General features: G+C 57.4%; 7 protein-coding genes across 7 annotated transcripts; 5 read left to right on the forward strand and 2 right to left on the reverse strand.

The window, feature by feature from the left end:
- Positions 1-726: 726 nt before the first annotated feature.
- YAF9 (NuA4 histone H4 acetyltransferase complex and the SWR1 complex subunit) lies at positions 727-1,657 on the reverse strand (the record flags this gene model as incomplete). The annotated part of the gene is made up of 2 exons (XM_071066077.1): positions 727-1,325; positions 1,423-1,657. The coding sequence occupies 2 exons, from the start codon at positions 1,655-1,657 to the stop codon at positions 727-729; spliced, it is 834 nt and encodes a 277-aa protein (XP_070922178.1).
- Positions 1,658-2,136: 479 nt separating this feature from the next.
- On the forward strand, positions 2,137-3,092 carry MFIFM68171_10659 (uncharacterized protein; the record flags this gene model as incomplete). Its single annotated transcript, XM_071066078.1, has 2 exons — positions 2,137-2,240; positions 2,312-3,092. The coding sequence occupies 2 exons, from the start codon at positions 2,137-2,139 to the stop codon at positions 3,090-3,092; spliced, it is 885 nt and encodes a 294-aa protein (XP_070922179.1).
- Positions 3,093-3,245: 153 nt separating this feature from the next.
- On the reverse strand, positions 3,246-4,211 carry syf2 (Pre-mRNA-splicing factor SYF2; the record flags this gene model as incomplete). The annotated part of the gene is made up of 1 exon (XM_071066079.1): positions 3,246-4,211. One exon carries the CDS (start codon positions 4,209-4,211, stop codon positions 3,246-3,248), a length of 966 nt encoding a protein of 321 aa, XP_070922180.1.
- Positions 4,212-4,757: 546 nt separating this feature from the next.
- MFIFM68171_10661 (uncharacterized protein) lies at positions 4,758-8,244 on the forward strand (the record flags this gene model as incomplete). The annotated part of the gene is made up of 2 exons (XM_071066080.1): positions 4,758-4,805; positions 4,870-8,244. The coding sequence occupies 2 exons, from the start codon at positions 4,758-4,760 to the stop codon at positions 8,242-8,244; spliced, it is 3,423 nt and encodes a 1,140-aa protein (XP_070922181.1).
- A 2,092-nt stretch (positions 8,245-10,336) lies between these two features.
- On the forward strand, positions 10,337-12,252 carry MFIFM68171_10662 (uncharacterized protein; the record flags this gene model as incomplete). Its single annotated transcript, XM_071066081.1, has 6 exons — positions 10,337-10,490; positions 10,548-10,618; positions 10,674-10,801; positions 10,863-11,044; positions 11,098-11,954; positions 12,007-12,252. The coding sequence occupies 6 exons, from the start codon at positions 10,337-10,339 to the stop codon at positions 12,250-12,252; spliced, it is 1,638 nt and encodes a 545-aa protein (XP_070922182.1).
- An 818-nt stretch (positions 12,253-13,070) lies between these two features.
- Positions 13,071-16,514, forward strand: AKL1 (Ark- serine/threonine protein kinase; the record flags this gene model as incomplete). The annotated part of the gene is made up of 3 exons (XM_071066082.1): positions 13,071-13,980; positions 14,034-14,131; positions 14,187-16,514. 3 exons carry the CDS (start codon positions 13,071-13,073, stop codon positions 16,512-16,514), a joined length of 3,336 nt encoding a protein of 1,111 aa, XP_070922183.1.
- Positions 16,515-17,495: 981 nt separating this feature from the next.
- On the forward strand, positions 17,496-18,595 carry MFIFM68171_10664 (uncharacterized protein; the record flags this gene model as incomplete). The annotated part of the gene is made up of 2 exons (XM_071066083.1): positions 17,496-18,214; positions 18,304-18,595. 2 exons carry the CDS (start codon positions 17,496-17,498, stop codon positions 18,593-18,595), a joined length of 1,011 nt encoding a protein of 336 aa, XP_070922184.1.
- Between the last annotated feature and the right edge of the window lie 324 nt (positions 18,596-18,919).

The raw sequence follows: 18,919 nt of genomic DNA on the forward strand, positions 1-18,919 counted from the left end.
GACAACTTTTACAAGCTGTATAATTCCCTTTGTCTCTCGATCGAGCGTACGGCAATTGTGGGATAAGTGTGCGACACTGTTGAGGAAGGTATTTAGGCGACGGAAGTCCCTGCTGGATTAGCGGGTCTATGGACGGGAACTTCTAGGAGAAAACTCCCATCTCTAGAAATCAATCAAGACAGTAGAACTCCCATCCTTGCTGTGCTTGTGTTCCTGCCGCCAGGGGTCGTAAGAGACCGTTAGAGTTGCACTGGCACTGGTCGGAAGGCATACCAAGTGCACTATCCGAGGCTAGCGGTGCTCATTCCCGTAGCGATAGTCACCTCTCATGTCAGTACCCTTATTGACAAAGTGAAAACTCTCTGTTCTCGCAGTCTGCTACGTCTATTTCATATATGCAGAGAGGCTTGGTTAGTGAGCGTTTTATCACTAATGTATTGCCTCCTTCCGTCCAATCTCGGCGTGGATCGCATTGTAAACAGTATCCAGGACAGAAACGCCCAGCCTATGATGTAATGCAAATCGACCCTGAGCACCGATGCCGCCGAACTGATTTTCTTTCCACCCAATTGTTCGCCCCATGACTCCTTAACGCCCTCTTCTCATACCGGCCGCACTGGTATCGCCAAATACATATATACGCCGCCATTTATCACCATTCAAAACTCCATGACGCCCACCAACCCGCAACCATACCCCTTCCCCCCCCTTAAAAAAATTAAAAATTCACCCCTTCGCCCCATCCGCTTTCAACTCCTTCAACCGCGCCTCCTTCCTCTCCATATCTTCCCTCGTCTTCTTGGTCAGCTCCTCCACCTTCACCAGCGCCTCCTTCAACTTCTTGATCTCAACCTGCTCCGTCTCCTTGCTGAAGGGCTGACCGGGACGGTTCGCGAGCGGGATCATGGCGCTGCGCTCCAGCACGCCGCCCTCGGACCGCGCGGCCATCTTGTTCTGGTCCTTTTCCTTGGCCTTGCCGCCGCCGCCTCCCCCGGCCGCGGATTTGGACCCGGCCGAGGACGATGCCGCCCTGGCGGGCTGGGAGGAGGCGGGCATGGCGCCCGAGGTGAGGATCTCGTAGAAGGGCTCGTACGGCTCGTTGAAGATCTGCTCCTCGTACGCCCACGATATCACCTGCCCGCCGTTGAGGCGCATGGTTTCCTTTTCCTCCTCGGTGCGGCCGTAGGGGTGCAGGCGCAGGTGGTGGTACAACGTTTGCGGCTTCTCCGACGACTCGGGCACGTAGTACAGCTTGATGGCGATTTCGAACTCGCCCCATCCCGTCTCGTGCAGGAGGAAGGGTTTGCCTTTTTCGCCTTCGATCACTATGCCATGGCTGTGGTTAGTGGAATTTTTTTTTTTTTTTTTTTTTTTTTTTTTGTTGAGAGATGGAGGGTGGGAAAGAGAGCTGCTACAACGTACTCCGTACGTGATTCGGGATGGATTCGTGGAGTTTAAACTGTACGCGCCGTAGCCAGTAGGTGATGTCGACGTCGTCGATGCCCTTGACGAAGACTGTCCAGGAGTGGGTGTGGTCGTCGGGGACGCCTGGCGGTTTGGGGTTGGTCTTTTCGTCGAACGGACGGGCCGTGGTGCCGTAGACGAAAGGGCGGAATATTTGCACGCCTTTGACGCGCTTGCCGGTTGGCGGCGCCATGATGAGAGGTTGTGAGGGGTGCTGCTGGACAGAAGGTCGGGCCGGGCCGGGCTAAGAGACGACGCGGATTCGATGGTCGCGTTCGCGGTCAGAAAAGTTTAAGGTAGCTAGCGAGGTTCACTGGCAGATTCAGCCTTGATTGCGGGGCAAGTTTTTCGGCCGGCAGGCTCGCCGTGGCGTCGGGGAATCCGCTAAGCAGGTCTGTGCAATCCCTGTAATGGCCCGATGCCTGTGATTGCAGCCCGGGAAGAATCAGATGCAACAGTCGATTTCTACTTGAAGCTACCAGCTTCGGGGGTTTCGGGGTCAAGACAGTGATATCATACGGGGCCATGCACTCGCCATCTCTGGACGAAATCTTTTAGCGAATTGGTCATTCCATTAAGAATCCCTCCAAATTATCCACTGCTTGAGCAGTCTTAACATATCAAGCTCAGCACATCGGCTCCGATGCTCTAGTGAGGCCATAAATTCTCACAATGTCGGCAACCAAGAGGATCATTGTGTTCGGAGGGAATGGCTTCTTGGGGTCCAGGATATGCAGGGCCGCGGTGGCCAGGAATTGGGACGTCACATCGGTGAGGTATGATCTGACCTCATGTTCTCATTCTCCTTATGCAACGGCTAACCTCCACTCCCCCACTCCCAAAACAGCCGCTCCGGCGAACCGCACTGGTCCAGCGTGACCTCGTCCGCGTCCCCACCGTCATGGTCTCACAAAGTCGCCTGGGAGCGCGGCGATATCTTCCGCCCAGCCCAATGGGTCTCCCTCCTCAAAGGTGCAGATTGCGTCGTGCACAGCTTGGGCATCCTCCTCGAGGCCGACTACAAGGGCGTCATCTCGGGCCGGGAATCGCCCTTCTCGGGCCTCGCCAAGGCCTTCAACCCGGCCAAGGGCGCCCACTCGCCCAACCCGCTGGAGCGCACCCGCGAGGGCAGTGAGAAGGAGCCCATCGAGCCGCCCAAGTCGAGCAGCCAGCTCACCTACGAAATGATGAACCGGGACAGCGCCATCCTGCTCGCCACGGAGGCGGCGAACGAGAAGGTCAAGGCATTTGGGTACATCTCGGCGGCCGGCGGGGCGCCGGTGCTGCCGAGCCGGTACATCACCACCAAGCGCGAGGCCGAGGCAGTCGTCGCGAGGGAGTTCCCCGCGATGAGGGGCGTCTTCTTCCGCGCGCCGTTCATGTACGACAGCTCGAGGACGCTTACCATTCCAATGGCTGCGATGGCTACGGCGGGGTCGGTCTTCAACGGGCTGACGGGAGGAGTGTTCAAAGATTTCCTTGGCTCGGCGGCTGCGAAACCTCTGAAGGCGGATCAAGTGGCTGACGCCGTGGTGGAAGCGCTGGCCGATGAGAGGGTGAAGGGCCCCGTGGAGGTGCCGCAGTTGGAGGAGCTGGCCAACAGGGGTTGGAGGAAGACCATGCTCTGATGTGTGCGTATGTGTGTGTGATGTACCAATGTATTACTGACAGCGCCACCCCCCTGTATTTTAACAGTAGAATGTGCAATAGCAAATACCCAACCGAGACTCCGCCCGCTGATGACTATGATGATGAAGATGGGGTCATAGCACCCGTCCCGCTTAAATCATGGTGCCCCGCTCGAAGCTCTCCCGGATCTCAGCGGTATACTTGTTGTAGAACCGCGCCAGCTTCTGGTTGAACTGCTTGTTCTTCTCGTTGATATACGTGACGTCCCCTCCGTCGTCGCCGTTCCGTGCCATCCGCTCCCTCCTCCTCTTGAGCGAAGCCTCCTCGGACTTGCGCAGGTCGGCGACCAACCTGTCCACAGCGGCCTTGTCCGGCTTGTGCTGCGCAAAAGCGGTCGAGTCGGCGGTGCTGAAGAAGGTACCATCCTTGTCCACCGCGATCATCTCGCCGTCTTCGGTCTCGACAATGTCGAGCGTCCCCGCCGCAGCCGCCTTCTCGATGGCGGCCATCTTCTCGCGCGTGTACCGCTCCAGGTCGGGGCCGCCCATGTTGCGCAGCTGGCGCTTGTACGCCTTTTCGCTCTCTCGCGCGTAGTCCTTAAAGGCCGTGTCGTCGCGGTGCGCCTCCTTCTTGCGCATCCGCTTGTCCCACCGCTCGCTTTCCTCCACCGTCCAGTCCCACGCCCGCTTGCGTTCAAAGTCGCCGCCCGCGTCCTCAATGTCGGCTTTGAGAAGCTTGTGCGAGGCTATCGCGTGTTTGCGGTTGAGCGCGGTGAGCTGGCTCGGGTCGGTTGCGAGACGCTGAGATTCCTTGGTGGCCTCTTTGAGGTTCTGGTCGGACGAGGTTTTGGCGCGGGCTTGGAGGGCGCGAAAGCGAGCTAGGCGTTCTTGAGCCGCGGCAGCGGCAGAGGACGCTGCGGAATTTTGCGCTGCGGGCGTGGCAGAAGACGACGATGCTTCGGATGTAACTGGTGGCGGTGATGCTTCATTGGTGTCGTCGGCTGTGGTCTTTTCGGCGGCTGGCTGCTCGAGCTCGGCTGAGTCTGGCGTCTCCTTGTCGAGTTGCTTCTCCTGCGCCTCCTTGGATGGCACAGTCTTTCTCTTTTTTGCGGGCGGCATTTTGTATTGCGATGTGACGAGTAGGAGAGTGTTTGATATCGGTCGGGGTTGATGATGCGAAGTTGAACTTGCCTGGCAGCGCAAGGGGGCACTAAAATCCATGGCTGTAGCCGCTTACCTAAAACGCTTAAAACTTTGTCAATTTAGTAGGACGAATAGCTATGGACCCTGGGCAACATCATCACACACCGGCTCGATAAATGATCTTGGCGCTGGTGATACCGCTTAAAGAGCTATTTTCCTGATTATCCGCACATATAAATGGGACGGCCTTTTCCTCTCATCACTGCAAGAACTTTCTCAGCTGGCGCCTTATAACTAGACGTAGAATTCCGCAACAGCATACGCTAACCGGATAGGGCAACATATAGGCCGCTAAACTCAGGCCTCGCTGAGGCCTCAACTCTCCCCGGGTAGGTTACCAGCCAGCCTTGGATTCAGCAACAAACGAAATCTCGATGATTTTTAACGTTGAGGCGAAAGTCATCGAGATTCAGCGTCTTTAACTTCATAACATTCACAACTTATGATGCTTTCATTGGCACCATGACCACCGTTGTTCCTTCAGCGCAGCGGACTGAGTTCTTTCAGCAGGTTGGTCGCCGCCCCAGCTACTTTCTCCATTCACCATCACTAACTCAGCAATCTATGGATGTAGCTGAAACAGGTCTGCGTCCCTCTCAGTCAGCTCGCTCTCCGTACGAAAGACCAACAAGTCGACGCAAAACAAGTTCTCAGGCTCTTGGACTCTCTCATTAGTCTCTGGACCACCCAAGCAAACAATGATGGCTCCATCTTGGATGACAAGCTGGCCGACTATGTCTTCTTCCCCCTATCGCATCTCCTTCGCGATCGGGATCGGTATTCCGTGCGGGTGATCGAGGCCGTCGTCCGCTTGCTGAGAGAGCTAATCCAGCATGGCTGGAAGGCAAAAGCCTCGCCGCAGCTCTTCCAACAACTCTTGGTCTTTCTCTCTTTTACCATCGGCGGCGTCCCTGGTCAGCCAAATAGACAAGACCTGCCCGAAGAGACGGTGATTGAAGGCTTCCGCACACTTGCCGCTCTAATTCGCATAGCCCAGCCTTCCCACCTTGCAGCGTCGGCAATACCAGCCCTCGGTCACAGCATCACCGTCATGCTGGATGGAGTTACCGAGAATGTGGTCTCTTCTATTCAGATCGAGGCTGTGCAATGTTTACAGGCAGTGTTTACCACCGTCAAGGACAACACCGTGCTTGCTCAGTTCTTGCCTGGCACGGTATCAGCGCTCACGAAGGTGCTGTCCCCGCCTCTCGCCAACCAAACCCAGAGAAGAGTGCTTTTGGGCTGCTTAGAAGTCCTGAGGCTGGTTCTTATAACCGTGCTCGGGGACCTCAAAGTCAGGGGAATTCTGAAGAAATTGGAGGACTCGAGCGGATCCAGAGGAGAACCGGCAAGCGAATCAAGCGATTCCGACGCTCCGAGAGAGCTGACGCCCGCCTGGTTGAAAGCGACCGCCGCTCAGATTAAGATCGCCCTGTCAGCAGTCCTTAAGTTGCGTGCCCACGAATCTGAAGACATCCAGTCTGCTATTCACCGGCTCTGCATCGGCCTGCTCGATGAATGTCATGCGTCGCTTGCCAATTGCCAACCAATTCTAGTCGAAAGCGCGATGATGCTAGAAGACGGAGATGTCACCAGCTCACATCTCCAGACCGGTCTGCATGACCTTGCGGACATCTATCCAGAAATCAAGGAGAGCATCAAGACAGGATTGCACAACTGGATCACCAGTCTTCCACGAGTCATGCAATCAAACGATGAACGGATCAGGCAGTTGGCGATTAGAAGTATCCTGAGGGGAAGCAAGTTAGCCGCAGCTTTACACATGAACCAGTCAAATTTCGATAACGCTCTAGGAAGTTCACTTCGAGACAGCATCATTACGCTCATCAAAGCCTCCAAACCGCCCAAGATCACGGGGGAGCTCATAGGTGAAGACATGTCGATGGGCAGTAGCCTGGCCAAGCCGGGAATGGAACTGGCAACTTATTATCCTGTTCTTCTCGATTCAGAAGGCCAGAAAATGACGAGGAACGAAGTCAAGACTTTAATATCCCGTATAGGCACATCAGCTCAGCAGGTAGAGCTCGCGAACCTGATGCTAGGCCATATCCGGGACTCGGAAGGTGTGGACCGGATTGCTTCATTTTGGCTCGCATTCGAACTTCTGAAATCATCCTACGCACAGTCCTCGGACCTGGACGACTTGTTTGATCTCTCGTCGCTTGGGGAATCCAAGTCACAGGATCAGGCATTCCAGGAACTCTACGACTTTTCCGCATCAGTACTCGCCGCCCACGCTGACTCCATGGAGAACGACTGGCAGTTGGAGGCTATCGCACTCGAGGTGGCAGCCTTTGCAGCCTCACGGCTGAAGCTCGATTTCCGGCCAGAACTCATTGACGTGCTCTACCCCGTCACAACGTTCCTCGGCTCGCAAGTCCCACAACTCCGCAGGCACGCCATCACTACGTTGAACATTCTTGCGGCGTCTTGCGGCTACGAAAGCGTCTCAGAGCTGATCGTCGACAACGCAGACTACATGGTTAACTCAATATCGTTGCAGCTGGACACATCGGAAATCTCCCCCACATCAACGAAGGTCCTCACCATGGTGATCCGTCTAACCGGACCAAAGCTGATCCCTTACCTGGACGATACCATCGCAAGCATATTCTCCGCGCTCGACGCCTACCACGGCTATCCCGCCTTTGTCGAGAGTCTGTTCTCGGTCCTATCGGAGGTCGTCACGCAGGGTGTCAAGTCAGACATGCTCCTGCTAGAGGACGGCAAGTCCAAACCGGTAGATCACCGGAAGAGGAAGCCCGAGTCCAAGGGGATCCCGGGCATCCTCCAAACGCTCGAGAAGCACCTCAACCGAGCCAAGCGCTCAAGAGAAGACGAAGACACCCTCGCCACCACTGCCCACCCATCCCACCCCAAGAGACCCTGGGCTCTAGACAAGGACAGCGCTAAAGAAAACTCCGAAGCCGCCTCCCTCCTCGACACCCTCCAGAGCCCCGGCACCGACCCCACCGATCCGTCAGCCGACGAACAGCCCTCTCAGATCGAGAAGACCATTCCACCGACGCCTACTTACCACCTCCTCACCCGCATCCTCTCGCTCACCCAGCACCACCTCACCTCCCCGACGCCGACCCTACGCAAGTCCCTCCTGGATCTAGTGGCCACCGTCAGCCCGGCCCTCGCGCCGGACGAGGACGCCTTCCTCCCGCTCGTGCACGCCGTCTGGCCCGTCGTGCTGGCCCGCCTGCGCGACCCGGAGCCGTACGTCTCGATCGCGGCGTGCAGGGCGCTGGCGGGGCTGTGCGCGGCCGCGGGGGATTTCCTGGGCGCGAGGTTCAAGACCGAGTGGTGGGCTGGCGGGGGACCGGGGGGAGGGGGGATGAGGGGATGGGTGGGGAAGGTGAAGAGGGAGGCGGAGGAGGTTGTTGGGAAGGGGAAGAGGGCGCCGCGGAGGATTGGGATGGGGATGGGGGTTGGTACTTCGATCGGTGGAGCTGGGGGTGGGGATGCGAAGGGGATTCTCATCCCTGTTCGGTCGCGGATCGGGCTGGTGGGTGGTGTTGGCGGGGGGGTCGGGGGCGGGGACGGGGATGAAGAGGTTATGGTTATTCGGAGCTCTTCTGCTCCGTTTTCGTCTTCTTCGGGAGGGCCGGCTGCGTTGGGTCGGTTTGCCCAGGCGTCGCAGGTCTGGGAGGCGGTGCTGGGGTTGCTGACGGCGGTGGTGGCGTATGTGAGGGTGGATGATGATATGTTTGATGATATCTTAGGGTTGGTAGCGGATGCGCTGCCGCGGCATGGGGAATTGAGGGAGGCGTTGGAGACGGTCAACGGAGATGCGGTTTGGTTGGCCTTGTATGAGCGTGGGATGATTGAAGTTGAGGCGAGGGAGGTTCCGGTGGCGGAAGGCTTGGGGTTTGAGTTCGCAAGGATGGGTGGGATGGGGAGGGTCAGGGTTGGGGTGTGAATACTACGTAGCGAAGGTATGCTCGGAGGGTTGGTGATCCTAGGGGAAGCGGAGGTATCCTAACCAGGAAAGACAGTCCCGTTGTTACAGTCTCGGTATGTTACCATGCTGCACGCCTGCGACCTGGAAGGGCAACAGGAAGGCGGAGTGCATGGTGTTAGGTAGCCGAGCATTTCCAGCCTGGCGCGTAGCTCGGCTAGGATTGAAGGTAGCGAACCACGACAGCAGAACATGCACTTATGCGCCCAAGTTTCTTACACAAAAACCAGAGCGTAAACAGGCTTGATCGAGAACCCAGCAGTCTAGGGGATATCATCTCAGATTTCTCGGCTTCTTGCGTTAGCGACGTGTCGTAAAGGGAAGTGAAGGGGAGAGGCCTAAATATGCGTCACAGAGGGGTCGCAGCTGCATACGGGCTCGAGCGCTGCGGGGCCTGCAAGAACGGTAGGATAGGATGACTTCGGCGCCATTAGCGTATGCCCGTCACAGCTGGCGCATGTGCTTACCCGCCCCCCTTGCCACCACTCCTAGCTCTGCGTCCCACGATCCACAGGTTAGTTAGGCCTGGCCTAAGCCTGGAAACGATATGAGGTGTCGACGCATTGATTTGGTCCTCTGCACCACGAGCCGGCCTGATCGAGTGGTTGCAGCGCAGCGGTACCTTGCATCGGCAGAGTCCTTCTAGAAGGAGAGAACATGGGCCCCCGCTTGGATGATAGCTTGATTGGTTAACTTACGTGGACCTCAGTGGCTGCTTTGGAGCACCAACAGACAAGTCGACAGGTGGCAGATTGAGGTCGCATACAATACAAGGTATTTATTTCGTTCTTCTGGCCCGACCAACTAGGAAGTCAAGCTACTAGAGATGGTGCTGCGTTTTGTACGGTACTGTATGCACTCTCAGACAGTAGCTGATGCTGGGGCCTTTCGCGCACGTCGTTGCCGAGGCCTGGAACCACCCCTATTTGAGGCGTTTTAGTGCCTTGGCTGCCAGTTAGCGTCACGCGCCTGCCGATCTTGGCACAACCTTATCTGGACAATCTCCCTAACCGTCTCTTGGTATCGACATGGCATTCGCGCGTAAAGCCTGCGCGCATGAAATTCCCGTATCGTTCCTAGCGTAGTGTCATATCAACGCATTTGTCGATATGACAAGATATCTTACTTGGGCACTTCGCCGGGTCCCACAGCGGCCTGTGCCTGTGACCAGTCAGTCAGCGCCGTCGACATCTGCGATACTCGGACTTACGCTGTGCAACCTTCCTAATCCGTCCCCATCTTACTAACCTCGGAACCTCGCCGGCGGGGATTTTGTGTAATCCAGCCGGGGTTACGTAGCTTGGCAGATTCGGGCAGGGCCGAATACAAGACTACGGGAAGCACCGGTAACGATAGCGCCGCGCCACCTGCGGGCTTCCCGGTCATGGCCCGGACTGCCTTGGCTCGAGTGCCTGCGTTCTAGACCTCCAGAGGCCGATGCGGCGGAAAACAATCCCAATCAACTGACAACTCGGATGTCAACAGTCAAACTCCAGCTTCGGGGTCGGGTATTCGTGATGGTCCCTAATACCCTAGCCCTCAGTGCATTGCCGAGGCTTGGGACCACGCCTCGCAGTTCCACTAGGCGAGTAAGAGCAGCGTAGTCTGTTCGATTCCTTCCGGAGAGGGCAGCTGTGAAGAGGACACCACGTCAAAGGGTTTCACGGTTCCATGCAGTCAGCCCTTGGCCCCTCTAGCCCCTGCTGTTTTCTCATGGCCAGTCCGAAGGAACTCTATCCTTGACCAATACTTACCCCATGGCCTATGGGGTTGGGTTTGCCTAGATGAGACCACCGGCCTATGTTCCTTTGACCTACCACATCAGTCATCTGACGCACCAAATCACAAAATGCGCAGGCTCTCTCCTTAACGTGGGGCTGTTATTAGGGGCTGCCCTTTCCTGACCAGGCGCTCTGGTCGCCTGCCATCCTTTCCCTGTTTGTTACCTCTCCCTCTCAGCGCTTTCATCGTGCTGCTCTTCGGCCCTCGTCCAGATCCATCTCAGCGCACGATAGCCGATCATCGGCTTTCGCTACAGAAGGAAGACACAACCATGGCCGCAATCGCCGGCAAGTCTGAGGCCGATGCCGAGTCAGGCTCCAACTCGGCTGGCCAGGACGAGGTGGTGGTTATCGAAGATGGTTCCGAGAACAACGGTGGGCTCAAAAAGGAGCTAAGGAACCGGCACATGCAAATGATTGCCATCGGTATGCTTGATCCCACTCTCGAGCTGGATATTTGGTTGACAGATTCCGGCGAAACAGGCGGCGCGATAGGGGCTGGTCTATTCGTCGGTTCCGGTGGTGCCTTGTCAAGAGGCGGGCCAGCATCGCTAGTAAGTTGCAGATAACTCGACAGCACACCAGTCGCGACTAGGCTAACCCCGGCAGATCATCTGCTATACCGTGGTCGGCATCATGTTGCTATTCACTTGCCAGGCTCTTGCCGAGCTAGCTGTGCTGTACCCCGTCAATGGCGCCTTTTACACTTACGTCGTCCGTTTCTTGGACCCCTCATGGCAAGCTCTGTCCCGCCAGCACTTTGGGTGCGATGATCTTTGCTAATCGCGCGAGAAACAGGGGGTTTGCCATGGGTTGGGACTATGCGCTGTCATGGCTGACGATCCTCCCGTTCGAACTCATCGCGGCGTCCATCACCATCGAGTACTGGCGGACCGACATCAGCATGGGTGTGTGGGTGACGGTGTTTCTGGTTGTTCTGTGTGTCATCCAGATCTTTGGCGTCCGTGGGTACGGTGAAGGTGAGAAGCATCGTTGCTGGGATTCTACTCGTGTTGGTCTGACAGCGCCCCAGTCGAATTTCTGCTCAGCATGATCAAGATTGCGGCGTGCATGGGCTTCATTATTCTCGGCATTGTTATCAACACTGGTGGTGTCGGTGACCGGGGCTACCTTGGCGCTCGATTCTGGCACGACCCCGGCGCCTTCCGAAATGGATTCAACGGATTCGCCGGCGTCTTCGTCATCGCCGCCTTCTCCTTCGGCGGCACAGAGCTTGTCGGTCTCGCGGCCGCCGAGTCGGCGAACCCCCGCAAGGCCATTCCCACGGCGTCGAAGCAGGTGTTTTGGCGTATTGCCTTCTTTTACATTATCAACCTCTTCATCCTTGGCTTGATCCTCCCCTCTACTGACAACCGGCTGCTGAACTCGGCCGGAGCCAACACCAAAGCCTCGCCTTTCGTCATCGCTATTGAGGATGCTGGGATCCAGGTGCTCCCATCCATCATGAACGCTGTCATTACCATTGCGGTCATCAGCGTCGCCAATTCGTGCACATTTGGCTCGACACGTACCTTGCAGGCTCTCGCACAGCAGGGGATGGCGCCTAGGTTTCTATCTTATATCGACAAGAAGGGCCGACCCCTGTACTGTGTGTTGCTCCAGCTGGCGTTTGGCCTGCTGGCCTACATTGGCCTGGCATCTGGCGGCAACAGGGTCTTCACCTGGCTCCTCGCCATCTCTGGCCTCTCATACTTCTTTGTGTGGGGTTCCATCTGCCTGACGCATATTCGCTTCCGGTACGTTTGGCAGTCGCAGGGGTACTCGCTCGATCAGATACCCTATAAGCCCGTGCTTGGTGTTTATGGAAGCTGGATTGGTTTTGCGCTTAACGTGCTTTGCCTCTTGGCAACCTTCTACAGTGGCCTCTATGTAAGCCTCGATTCTGACCAAAGAGCAAAGGAGATGCTGACCCGTTCCACAGCCGAGTGGTGATGCGACGCCTGACGCCGAAGTATTCTTTGAGCAGTACCTTGCTGCCCCTATCGTCATTGCCTTGTATCTGGGCTGGAAGATCTATACCAGAGACTGGCGGATGTGGGTCCCCGCGCATGAAGTCGACCTCAAGACAGGTGTGCGGATGCTTTTACCGGGAGAGGAGGACGAGAAGGCAGTGCTCGAGAAGTCGTGGAAGGACTGGCCGAAGCGAATCGGACGAGCCCTGTTTTAGATGCCGTATAACATGCGGGATGAGAATGGCATGGACAGGATAACAACATTTACTTGCTATCTTACAGGAGTAGATGAGGATACAATACCAGTTAGACATTACTGTAATCTCTGATGTTCACAGCCGAAAGCTGCTTCGGAACCCCAGGTCGTGACGCGCAATTTTCTTTTTTTCTTTTTTCTTCCTTTTTCGTTTCTTTTCCTTTCCTCCCCCCCCCCCCCCCCTCTTTGATCACCTTGGGACTCGGTGTCACACGGATGCTCCAAAATACACCACGTGTGGATCGAAATGGCGCGGCACCAAACCGATCAGGTCAACAGGATTGATCAGGCAGGCAGCCACAATCCATTTCGGTGCCTGAAAGTCGGCGTTAGCCGGGCTTCCGTTCGTGTGGCTTATCGATAGGCCTACGCTAAGTCGCAACGCAACTAGTGCCAGCTGGTTCCACCTGACGCCCGCAGGGTGTGCGGCCATGTGCATTGCTCGGTACCTGAGATGGACATGCAACCTCGAAACTCAGCCTCTTGGCCTTGACTTGGTTGTCATCGTCCTGCGAGACTCCCGGAACCAGAATTGCTCTCTGTGGCTCGGTGCGGCGAGGACTACGGCCATGCGCTACTTATCATAGACGAGTTTCACACACAACCACGTTCCCCTCGATGCCCTGAGCCCCGAGACCAAGTTCCGTCTCCGCTCCGCCCAAGTACCTTACCCACATCCCTACCGACATCGCCCCGTCCCGTAGTTGTCGCTACGTTGCTCCCATCGACCCGCGCTCCGAACGCCGCTGCCCCTAGATTTTCCCGACAGCACCGCCGATGGCTTCGTACGGGCAGGCGACGCACGCAGCGGCGCCCCGGCCCGCAAACTACGGGGCGGCCTACGCTGCGCCCGCGGCAGTGGGTGCCCCTGTTGCGCCCGCCGGCACCTTCTCGCCGGGAACCAAGATTCAGGTGGGAAACCACCGCGTGGTGATCCAAAAGTACCTTTCCGAGGGTGGCTTCGCACACGTCTATCTCGTCAAACTGCCGGCGCCGGTCAACGGGACGGACCAGGCCGTGCTGAAGCGGGTGGCAGTGCCGGACAAGGAGTCGCTGCGGGGGATGCGCACCGAAGTCGAGACCATGAAGCGGCTCAAGGGCCACAAGGCCATCGTCACATACATTGACTCGCATGCCTCGGAGCTGCGGGGTGGAGGATACGAGGTCTTCCTGCTCATGGAATACTGCAACGGCGGTGGGCTCATCGATTTCATGAACACGCGCCTGCAGCACCGTCTCACCGAGCCCGAGATCCTCAACATTTTTGCTGATGTTGCCGAGGGCGTCGCCTGCATGCACTACCTTCGACCGCCTCTACTACACCGCGACTTGAAGGTTGAGAACGTACTCATCACCGTGGTCGGGTCCACCAGGAAGTTCAAGCTCTGCGATTTCGGCTCGGCAGCGCCGCCGCGCCCCGCACCCACCACCGTCGTCGAGTGCCGCCTGATGGACGAGGATGTCCAGAAACACACGACCATGCAGTACAGGAGCCCCGAGATGATCGACGTGTACAGGAAGCAGCCTATCGACGAGAAATCCGATATATGGGCCCTCGGTGTCTTGCTCTACAAGTTATGCTACTACACCACCCCTTTTGAAGACCAGGGTCAGCTCGCCATCTTGAATGCCAGCTACAGGTTCCCCAGTCACCCTGTATTTTCTGACAGGCTAAAGGGGCTCATAAGTAAGCCCCTGCGCTCTTACGCCGTTGCCTTGGGAGTGCTGATGACCCTTCAGGCTGGATGCTGCGCGAAAGCCCTCAGATGAGGCCCAACATTTACCAGGTGCTCCGGGAGGCCTGCGCAATGCAAGGCCGGGAGCCGCCCGTTAAAGATGTGAGTGGCCAGAGATGTCTTGCTTGCCCTCAGCCGATGACTTATGCATTGATAGATTTACTCCGGGAAGTCGCAAACAGACCCTCGGCGTGAGCAGCCTCCGCAGGACGCCAGATCGCCGCCAACGGTTGGCGCCGTCTTCTCCCCACAAACGGCCCAGCAACAGCAGGCAATCCCCGATGTCGAGCGCATGAGACGAGGGAGATTGCCCGCCACCCAGCCATCGCCCCAACCGGGTCGCCCCAGCCCCTCGCCTGGCAAGGTGACCAACGGTGACCCCTTTGCTGCACTTGATGCAAAACCCTCCGCTCAGGGCGGAGATGAGCTGTCGTCTAGGTTTCCGACACTCGATCAATTCTCGATCCTGCACGATAAGGGGCAAAAGTTCGACTTTGATTCCGGCTTATCTACTTCCTCTCAGCAACCAAAGGACCTATCCCAGAGAGTTACCGAAAGGTTGGCCGACGAGGCCTTCCAGGTGAAGCCTTCTACAACTCCTGTTCCGGCTCAAACGAGTCATAGACAGTCCGTCGAGTTGAAGAGGACAAATGCGTATCCCACGACAACCTCGGACCCATCTGTCGTTTCTCCGCCTCTCAAGTCTGCATCCGCCCCTCCTAAACAGCCCGAGATAAGCCGTGCATCTGCGATCATCTCGAACAGCCCCGAGCTACGAGCCATTTCATCCCAAGCAACGCAGCTGCCATACCAGCCGACTCCCAAGCCCGTCATGGTGTCAACCGGAACGATGACATCCCCGATTCTGGAACAGCCTCCGCAATATCCAATCTATCGTTTCCCGCCTACGGAGCGCCACAGGGCAGCTAGTGTACCCAGATCGCCCGTAACAGGTCCTACGCCCTTGATGCCTGGCGAGGCAGCGGCCGCGTCCAGGACGCCCTCGTTCCAAGGCCTCCCTCCATCAGCACACGTGCGCTATCCTTCTTCTTCCAGGCCGTCTCTAGAAGGCGGACGGCCGAATCCAGAACAGCTGGAGGCGTCCAGGCCGATATCGCGCGTCTCTTCGAAGCCGAGGCCCATCAGCACGCACCTGGAATCCAACCTGGATTTCCTGCGGGAGAAGGAGAAGGAATCGAACTCGAAGCCGCTCATCTCTCCAGCTTTGCCATCTCCGAGACACTCTCTCGACAGGAGCCGCCCCCCATCTCCGATCAGCGACGACGAGCGAAACATTGAGTCCAACGTCGAGTTCCTCCGGTCCATGGAAGATTCCGACCCAAAGAAGAAGGACAGAAGCTCAAAGCACATGAAGCGCGGCAGCCTTTCCTCCCTCGGTGCCGGCGCCAAGGGCATCCTCACCGGCAAGTTCGGCGACGCGTTTAAGCGCTTCGAGAGCAACTCGAGCGGACCGCCTGCACCTCGGACCCCGTCTCCCCTGAAAGATCTCGAAAGGCGCGAGCTCACGCCCATCGCGGGCTCCGAGGCGATGGATGGGCGGAGTGACGACGGACAGGTGCGTGACTTGCTAGATGACGAAGACAACATGACGCCTGAGATGCGCCGCGAGCAAGAGGCACGCATGCTGGCGCAGGAGGAGGCGAGGGTTGCGGCCGCGCAGGCGGAGTATAAGCAGCGTCTTGCCGGTGGGGGTTCTGCAACCGGTGGTGGCGGGGGTCAGGCGACAACAGCCCTGCCAAAGAGCATCGGAGGCGTCTCGCGTGCCGTGTCGATTCAGAATAAGGTACAGAGCCTGATCGACGAGAGTAGTCGGTCGTCGTCGGGGGGGAATGTGGTGCGTACCGCGCAGGGATATGGGCATTATACGGATTCGGTGAAGCAGCAGCAACAGCAGCAGCAGAATAGTGACGGCAACCGGCCGCCGCGGGTGGTTCCCAAGAAACCCGGGGTTACGCAGGTTACTGGCGGTGGCAGTGGCGGGCAGCGGGCCCTGCCGACGGGACATGCGTCGTCCATGGAACCGTCGGTCACGGGGCGGACCGCTGCGTCGTCTGCGGTGCGGCCCATGGCACCGCCGAAACCGACGCACTTGAACAAGAACCTCACGAGCGGCGGAAACCCCTCGTTTCCTCAGGGCGGACGAGCAGGCTCGCCGCCCAAAACCCAGACGTTGCCGCTCATGCCCAGTAACAATATGACTGGGGCCGGTTCTGCTGGTCTGGGGATTTCGTTGCCCAAAGTCAGGGGCGGCGGCGGCGATGATGGTAGGACAGAAGAGGCTCTACTGGCGGTGGACTTGCCCGGACAAGGCGGGTCGGCGCTGCTGAAGATGACGGCGGCGGAGAAGGATGATTATATCAGGGACTTCCAGAAGAGGTACCCTAGTTTGGGGGCGATTGAGATGGTTGAGAGGGACTTGGCGGCTGAGGCTGAGGAGCAGGCGATGGGTGAGGGAAGGAGATGAAGGGGTGATAAAAAAAAGGGGTTTGGGTACATGAATAAATAACTAACTTACGGGATAGATGTAATGTGGTGGGGAGATGTTTAGACGTGCGTGGCGGTGAAGGATCCTGGGGGTTATTGAGGCTCGCTGCGTGCCCGGTTTGATATATTACTTTTACTTTATTATTACTTATACATACAGAAGCATAGCATAGAAATGAGGGCGAGGTTGGGTTGTATTTTTTATTTTTCTTGAGTCTTAGCGGGGGGAGTGTATGTGAGGTAGGCGTTGAGCGTAGCATCTACGTGATACCGCACTTTTACGGTATCCTGGAAGCAATTGCAGTGGCATGGCTATCAACCAACACTCCTTGGGTCTCTCACAAGTGGCAGCTGGCGCTGGACATTAAGAGGGCCCAGCCTGAGGTGCTGTTTAGCAGCTGTGCCCTTGGAAACGCTGATTGACTGCATCGCCATTGCACGCACGGTTGGATTCGGACTCCGAGGTGTCCCACAATCTCCTCAAGACGATCCGAAGATTACAGCTTGCGAAATTACCTCTAGAATTTGGTTTGGGATTTGGTTACCTCGCCTAGTGCTTGCGCTGGGAAACTCTTTGACCAAGGTGGGAAGAAACCAACTCCTGTTCCAGGGGTTGCACTCATCAACCGTGTTTGTCGACTTCCAACATCGCATATTACTAAAATACCATGGTACTGCCGCCAGGAGGCAAGTTACGGCCAAACCGGTGGGTAAAGTACCTCGATAATGACTACATCGACTTACCCCGCAGTCCCACCATTACCTAAGAAGTCTTCTTCATTCTTAATCACGACCTAGTTCGTCTTCAAGTCCGTTTATCGTTCTCATCTGCCACAGGCCCCCAAGACCAGACCAACACATAACATACCTACCGTATCAAACTCCTACCAATCCTGTCTACTACGCCATTACTCCCCTCCTTCGCCAAAACAAAACAAAACAAAACAAAACAAAACAAACCATGCTCCCCCCCACCCCTTACCCCGTCCAAGTGCACTCCTACCTCCCCATCCCCTCCACAGCCATCCACCAACCGCCGGCCAGCGCCGTCCAAGTCTACGAACACCTCCCCGCTTACCCATTCACCTCCCCATCCACCTCCTCATCCCAACAGACCTCCCCTCCTCAAAACGCCCTCGTCTTCATAGGCGGCCTAGGCGACGGTCCGCACACGATCCCTTACGTGCGGGCCCTCGCCCAGCACCTCTCCTCCAGCACCAGCTCGTACTCGGTCTTCGAGGCGCGCCTGTCGAGCGCCTTCTCGGCCTTCGGCTACGCCTCGCTCGCGCAGGACGCGCGCGAGATCGCCGGCTTGGTGCGGTACCTCCGCCAGGGCCTGGGGAGGAGGAGGGTGGTGCTGATGGGCCACTCGACCGGGTGTCAGGATTGCCTGGAGTACGGGAGCAAGTTCCTGAAGCTGGGGGCGTCGGATCTGCGGGGTGAGGGGGAGGGGGAAGAGGTCGTCAGGGTGGACGGGCTGGTGCTGCAGGGCCCGGTGTCCGATCGGGAGGCGATCGCGATGGCGGAGGATGAAGGCGCTGTCAGGGCGTGTTTGGCGGTCGCGGAGGGGATGGTCAAAGAGGGAAAGGGGGCCGAGGTGATGAGGCGCGAGGAGATGCCCGCGGGCTGGAGGGGGAGTCCGGTTACGGCATATCGGTGGTGTTCTCTGGCTGGGGTTGGGTGAGTTTCTTTTTGATTTTGTTTCTTGGGTGTTTCTTTCTTGCTTTTCATAGTAGGAGGGGGTGGGGCTAATGAAATGCGACTGCTAGGGGTGATGATGACTACTTCTCCTCGGACCTGCCGGATGAGAAAGTGGCCGACATCTGGGGCAAGCTAGAGCAGCCTGTGCTGATCCTGCCGTCGGAGAAGGACGAGTGGGTGCCGAAGAAGATTGATGTCGTCGGGCTCGTCAAAAGATGGAAGAGCTTCTGCAAGCCCGGGATTGTGAGCGGGCTCAGCGGGCTGATCCCCGGGGCGAATCACCGCGTTGAGGACGCCGCGGCGCAGGAGTGGCTTGCAGAAAGGGTGGCCGGGTTCCTGGCCGAGATTGAGAGGGAATGACTTGGGTTATCCCCGATGACCGCGGAATGATATGGTTCCCCGCGGTATGGTCGAGGACCGCGAGCAGGAGATGGTTCGTTGTCTGGGATTTCGGGGAACACCGATTTGATGTAGGTAATTACAAGCTGTTACCGGGATTCTGAATTACAGCCCGGGAAGGTGGTCCCCGCTGAGCAAGGGTGAGCGTCTGCCCCACCACGCCCCGCCGCGCCACAATCGGCGATTGTGAAGGTGGGGGTGTTCCTCCTTTCCCGACACCTCGGCGACCTTTACGTGCTACAGTACGTGATTGCAAGGGATGAGCATAGGAACTACTAGCTGTAT

This window comes from Madurella fahalii (genome assembly GCF_045866475.1).
Source record: "Madurella fahalii IFM 68171 DNA, scaffold_6, whole genome shotgun sequence".
Lineage (NCBI taxonomy): Eukaryota > Fungi > Ascomycota > Sordariomycetes > Sordariales > Madurella > Madurella fahalii.